The 6,939-nt window shown below is 47.5% G+C and overlaps 1 protein-coding gene across 1 annotated transcript; it reads left to right on the top strand.

Moving 5' to 3' along the window:
* Positions 1-286: 286 nt before the first annotated feature.
* LOC105547097 (putative inactive alpha-1,3-mannosyl-glycoprotein 4-beta-N-acetylglucosaminyltransferase-like protein) lies at positions 287-6,933 on the top strand. The gene is given in 4 exon segments (XM_011990513.1): positions 287-421; positions 2,640-3,289; positions 4,911-5,792; positions 5,795-6,933. Coding segments are annotated over 3 exon segments (1,107 nt in total). The 5' UTR covers positions 287-421; positions 2,640-3,117; the 3' UTR covers positions 5,848-6,933.
* Positions 6,934-6,939: the final 6 nt, after the last annotated feature.

Raw genomic sequence — 6,939 nt, 5'->3', positions numbered from 1 at the left:
GTAGGAGAGATGTAAGGAAATAGGGTACACGGTGGGGGTGGGGAGGTGAGTGCTCAGTATCTAAAAAGATACTGATGCTGGTCTTTAGGGTGAATGCGAAGTCATAGCTCCCAGTGATGAAGCACACACAGGTCACATGTAAGTCCTGCACATGTGTTCCTCTGACAATGGGGAGTAGGTGGCTAGGACGCAACAGTAACATCACAGAGGGAGCTTAGCTCAAGGGTAGAAAACTGGGGAGACCTTTGTTTGCTGTGCCTGGTCTCACCGTCTGTTCATTATTCCTAGAGTGACTGGTCCTTATCACCCCAGCTCCTTTTTTTTTTTCTCTCTCTGTCTCCTGCCTTTTCCAGAAGTCTGTCAAACTCAGAGGGCTGAATGAGAGCAGTCTTCCCTCTGTGGCTGGGAAACTACACAGGAGGTACCAAAGGGGAACAGAGCTTATGCCTGTAGTGGTGAAACCCTTTAACTGCAATTAGAGCCTTACTCCCTGCCTAAAGTCTTTTTTTTTTGAGACAGAGAGGGTCTCACTGTCCCCTAGGCTGGATGGAGTGTGCAGTGGCACGATCTCAGCTCACTGCAACCTCGACATACTGAGTTAAGGCGATCCTCCCACCTCAGCCTCCCGAGTAGCTGGGACTTTAGGCACATACCACTACACCTGGCTAATTTAACTTTTTGTAGAGATGGGGGTCTCACTATGTTGCCGAGGCTGGTCTCGAACTCCTGGCCTCAAGTGATCCTCCTGCTTTGGCCTCCCGAAATGCTGGGATTATAGGCCTGAGTGCCCACACATTTTCACTGGGTGATTTTTATCCCAATCCCACCTCACCTGGCCCTAAAGCCCCACCTCCTTTCTTTTTTTTCCCCTGAGGTGGAGTCTTGCTCTGTTGCCCAGGCTGGAGTGCAGTGGCGTGATCTCGGCTCACTGCAACATCTACCTCCCAGGTTCAAGTGATTCTCCTGCCTCAGCCTCTTGAATAGCTGCGATTTTACAGGCACCTGCCACCGTGCCTGGCTAATTCTTGTATTTTTAGTAGAGAAGGGGTTTTGCCATGTTGGCCAGGCTGTTCTCAAACTACTGATCTCAGGCGATCCTCCTGCCTCTGCCTCCCAAAGAGTTGGGATTCCAGACATGAGCCACTGTGCCCAGCCTACTTTTATAACTCATCAAAAAGTGAAGTGGCTAAGGGAGAGAAGTATGTTAACCTCTACCAAAATACTAAATTGGAAGGCATCCCTGGAATGGGGGAGATTAGAGAATAGTATGGCCTCAGGAGCACAGAAATCACTGACTACAGCTTTTCTTTTGTGTGCTGACCACACAGGGAAAGAATCAAGAAGGGGTGAGAAGGCATATTAAAGCCTTTCCTCTGATCATCTTGAAGCAATCAGAGAAACACATCTCGCCAGAGAAAAAACACTCACAGAGGAAGAGGGCAGCATACAAGTGCTTCTGAGGCTGAGCCAGCCTGAATTCCAATAACCCAACACGCAGGAAAGGATTTTTTTTTTTTTTTTTCACTGTAAGTTAACAGAATCACATTCTAATCAAGGTCTGTGAATAAGATTAAAGATTGGAATAAACTAAGGATACTCTTTAGGGAAAAAAAAAAAAACTGACAAAGACACCAATTTGGCATAACACTTGGCAACACTTCAGGTTTAATTGTTTTAATAGTTCGATTTTTGTTTTAAAAAGTGTGGGAGGCAGGGTGTGGTGGCTCACGCTGGTAATCCCAGCACTTTCAGAGGCTGATACGGGAAGATCACGTGGCCCCAGGAGTTCAAGATGACCCTGGGCAACACAGGGAGAGTCTATCTCTACAAAAAAAAAAATACTTTTTTTTTTAATTAGCTGGGTGTGGTGGTGTGCATCTGTCATCCCTGCTACTTGGGAGGCTGAGGTGGGAAGATCGTTTGAGCCTGAGAGGTCAAGGCTGCAGTGAGCCATGATCACACCACTGCACTCCAATCTGAGCAACAGAGCAAGGCCTTGTCTCAAAAAATAAAATAAAAAAGCAGGCGTAAGGAGGGTACAATGACCATCTGTTTACTCAGATAAATTGACTGTATCACTAAAGCCTCAGCCAACCTTCATCATTTTGAGTAGGGAAGACTTTGGGGAAGTTGAATCTCCAAGCATATGAAGTGAACGCAACAAATATTATCACGAGACAAGTGACCTTCCTTCTTCAGGCAGGGAATAAGGCTCTATTGTATCAGGTTCCTAGATCAGATAAAAGGGTGTGCTTGGATGGCGGGCACACGCCTATAATGCCAGCACTTTGGGAGGCTGAGGCGGGCGGATCACTTGAGGTCAGGAGTTCGAGACCAGCGTGGCCAACATGGTAAAACCCCGTCTACTACTACAAAAATTAGCCAGGCACAGTGGCACGTGCCTGTAATCCCAACTACTTGGGAGGCTGAGGCAGGAGAATCGCTTCAACCCAGGAGGCAGAGGTCATAGTGAGCTTAGATCTTGGAAATAAGTTAACGATGAGGAAAGGTAGAATATGGGGGCAGACACAGGGTGGTTAATACAAGTGGGGAAGCCTTCAAGAGGGCAGAAGGGAAGTTCTAGGCATGGACTGGAGGGAGAGAGTCCTCCAGCTGTACACGTTGACTTCTTGCTATAGGAACCGTATCCTGACACAGACGCGATGCGGTGTTCCATTAGGAAATGCTTCATACAGTCAGTGGGCATCGTATTCCTGTGGCTCTTCATCACTTTGAAAATCCCCAAGGAAACTGAAGATGACCAAAATGTGATGACTATCAAAGGCCAAGTAGCAAGGCTTGAGCCTTATCAGTTTGGGAACTGGGAATATCGGGTGGAAATGGTGTGGACAGGCAGATTCTTGAAAACCCCTGGGCTTTCTTCCTTCCTGTACCTTTTCACCTGAGAGCAGGAAGCTCCAAAGGGAATGGGGGTATGGACCTGGGCCTATTAGTCCATGAAGAAGCTGTATTTATTTTCCTTATTCGTTAAGGTAAAGAAGAGAGTAAATACTGCTTGAGCCCTGGATATTTTAGCCAATGGACAGGTATCCTGAGAATGTGCTGGGCTCACTTTAGGGAGAATGGTTCACTCCACCTCTTTCCCTAGAAAAGCTGATGGGGAGCCACTGGGGTGTAAACTTTGTTCTTTTTATGAAAGGATATATATGTTTACCCTTGTCAATGCCCCAGGAGGCCAGTTATAACAGCAGGAAGGACCCAAGACCACTCGAAGACTGGCAGAACCTCACCTTCAAATATATGGAAAAAATCCAGAAGAGAAGAAAGAGTGAGTACCAACAAGAAGGAGGAATTCAGTATCCCAGGGGAAGTAGGGACAGCCAGCCAGAAATCAGGCAGATAGGAAGGAAAGTAGAAGAGGGAAGGAGAAAGACAGACTGTGCCCAGGAATATTAGAATTTGGCAGACAATGACCAGGTGTGGTGGTTCATGCCTGTAATCCCAGCACTTTGGGAGGCCTAGGTGGGTGGATCACAAAGTCAGGGGTTCGAGATCAGCCTGGCCAAGATGGTGAAATCCCATCTCTACTAAAAATACAAAAATTAGTTGGGCACAGTGGGGGATACTTGTAATCCCAGCTACTCAGGAAGCTGAGGCAGGAGAATCACTTGAACCTGGGAGGTAGTGGTAGCAAGGAGCGGACATTGCTCTGGACGACAAAGGGAGACTCCATCTCAAAAAATAAAAAAAAAGAATCTGGCAGTTAATTCTCTCCTCCTTCCCCCAAGGTAAATATTTATATATCAGCAGTATGAGGAGGAAGGAGGAAAAAGATAAAGTTGGCTACTACTTTTCTTTTGCCCTACTTGGCCAGTTACTAGTTAATTGCTATAAGAAGGTGGAATTGGCCTGGCGCAGTGGCTCACGCCTGTAATCTCAGCACTTTGGGAGGCCGAGGCGGGCGGATCACGTGGTCAGGAGATCGAGACCATCCTGGCTAACACGGTGAAACCCCGTCTCTACTAAAAATACAAAAAATTAGCCGGGCGTGGTGGCGGGCGCCTGTAGTCCCAGCTACTCCGGAGGCTGAGGCAGGAGAATGGCGGGAACCCTGGAGGCGGAGCTTGCAGTGAGCCGAAGCTTGCAGTGAGCCGAAGCTTGCAGTGAGCCGAAGCTTGCAGTGAGCCGAGATGGCGCCACTGCACTCCAGCCTGGGCAACACAGCGAGACTCCGTCTTGGAAAAAAAAAAGGAGGTGGAATCACTAGATTACTAGAGAACATTTGGATTAGAGGGGGTCTTAGAGTCGCATAGTCCAACTGCTCCAGTTTATGGATCAGGAACTAGACTCAGGGCTGAAGGGACTTGCTCAAGATCACACAATCAGTAGCAGAACTGGGACAAAAACTCTGGGCTCCTGACTTCCAGGGGAAGTCCTTTTCCTAATATGTCTTCTTCAAAGGACAGCTTTGGGAAGATGACAATAATTGACAACAATATAATAACATAATTGACAACAATGATAACTAAAATAATAGCTAATATTTATTGAGCCCCTAAACCATATGCCACAAAGTTCCAGGCTCAAAGAAGACTGAGCAGAACCCACAGAGACTCAGCATCACCTAGCTTAGTACTTCTCAAACTTTACTGTGCATACAAGTTACCTGGTGATGCTGTGAAAATGCCGCTTCTGATTAAATCTGAGGTAGGGATCAAGATTCTGTATTTGAAATGAGCTTACAGATGAGCCTGATGTTGCTGGACTAAGGACCACACTTTGAGCAGCAAGGATGTAAACATCCCCTCTGCCAAAGGGAAAAACAGGTGGGAAATAAGAGGGAGGAAGGAAGAGTGAAGGTCCCCCATAGGATCCCAACCCCTAACCCTTCTGACAATGGTCACTATTACTGTGCACTAACAGTCATCCCTATTTTTACCTCTCCTCAGCATGGCTGACAGTGGGGATATCATCAGTGCAGCAAGGGGACAGAAGCAGCCTCTTGTACACATTGGTCTCCCTGTTCCGTGTTTCCTCTAAGGCTGAGCAGAAACACCTCACGGTACTGGTCCACCTGGCAGATTCTGACCTCACTTGGCTCAGAGAAACTGTTGCCCATATTTCAAGCCTCTTCAGCCCACAGATCTTGAAAGGGCAGTTGCTAATGATCCATGCTCCATCCGATGCCTACCCCACTGTTGACAGCGTCAGAGATGAAGCCTTTCGTGGCGAATTCTACTCCAAGCAAAACGTAGATCATGCCTTCCTCATGAGCTTTGCCACAAAGCTCTCTGATTACTTCCTGTTAATAGAGGACAATGCCTTTTTTGCCCCCAACTTTGTCACCCACATTCATTCAAGGGTGACCACCATGAAGTCCAACTCATGGGTGCTACTGGAGTTCTCCAATATGGGCTTCCTTGGCAAACTCTTTCACAGCAGGGACCTCCCGCTCCTGGCCCATTTCCTCCTCCTCTTCTACAAGGAGAAACCCCTTGACAGCCTGATTTCTCATTTTCGTATGCTCCTGGTCCAGGAAAGCCCAATCCTCTGCAAACCTTTCCTATTTTACCGCAGGGTCTCCTACACCACCTTTGATCACAAGCAGAAGGCCACAGCACTTCAGAAAAAGAATGCTGATGGTCCCAACAACCCACCTGGAGCTGTCTTCACTGATATGCAGGTTTCCGACGTGCATTTCCCCTGGGAGGCCTACACTCTGGATGAGTCATTCTTTTGGACACACAACCTTAGTATAGGAAACCACCTGACAGTGATTCTGAACCATCCAGCAAACCTGAGCAGGGTGCAAGTGATAACGGGCTCCATTGTGGATGGGAGGTATGCCCTGGAGAAGGGGCAGGTGGAGCTGGGCTACGAACCTGAGGGGGTGCCTCAGCACTGCACCAGCTTCGCCTTGCTGGGACATCTTTCAGAGGGGCAGATGGATCAGGAGATATATCTGAAAGGTATGGGGTACCACGTGAGCTGTGTGAGGCTGGTGGTGACAGCTGGTCAGGCTGGGGGGCTCATGATCAGGCATATCTACCTCTGGGAGAAAAATCACAAATAGCAGCAAGTGGATCAATGCTGAAGATAAATCAGTAGGGGGATGAAAAATTAAAATCTTAAAGCCATTTCATTCTAGTCTATATGAGTAACACAGGGGAGACACAAGGGAATGAAGGGCAGACAGAGAAGACTATCAGTCTTTTGGTGCTGCCAAGATGTCAGGAGACTTGTTGCTTCCTTTCTACCCAAACAACTCTCATAGGATATCTTTTGCTGAGGCACATATAGCTTATCTGCATTTGGGGAGAGTTTTGGTCACTCCCAAATTCTTTAGATACCTGGGATGCTGAGATCAGCCCAAATCAAGGTGTCCGTGTGTACATGTGTGTGCGTGTATGCACTTCTATGTTCAAACACAGGCAGAGGTGGGGATGAGGTATATGGTCATGGGAGGGCAGGCAGGAAAATCATGGCTGAATCCCTAGAATTGACATTATAAAAAGCCATAAAAGGGACTCTCATTAGAAGTCAAAATCTCTGAAGTGCAGGAAAGTAGCAGATAGACAAATAGCAATAAAATGAATCCCTTAACTCTATCCTTGAAGCTGTTTCACAGTGTCAATCTAGTTCCCTCCTTTCCTCACCAATAAACTTGGGCACAAATAGGTTGCAACTAGGCTGGGTATAGTGGCTCATGCCAGTAATTCCAGCCTCCCTTAGAGGCTGAGGTGGGAGGATCTCTTGAGGCCAACAGTTCAAGACCAACCTAGGCAACACGGCAAGACCCCGTCTCTACAAAAAATTAAAAAGTTAGCCAGGTTGTGGTGGCATGTGCCTGTGGTCCTAGCTACTCAGGAGGCTGAGGCAGGAGGGTCACTTGAGCCCAGGAGGTTGAGGCTGCAGTGAGCCATGATCATACCATTATACTCTAGCCTAGGCAACACAGTAAGACTCTGTCTCAAAAAA

This window comes from Mandrillus leucophaeus, unplaced genomic scaffold, assembly GCF_000951045.1.
Source record: "Mandrillus leucophaeus isolate KB7577 unplaced genomic scaffold, Mleu.le_1.0 Scaffold38, whole genome shotgun sequence".
Classification (NCBI taxonomy): domain Eukaryota; kingdom Metazoa; phylum Chordata; class Mammalia; order Primates; family Cercopithecidae; genus Mandrillus; species Mandrillus leucophaeus.
The sequence above is the reverse complement of the archived record's forward strand: the minus strand, read 5'-3'. Positions and strand labels throughout refer to the sequence as shown.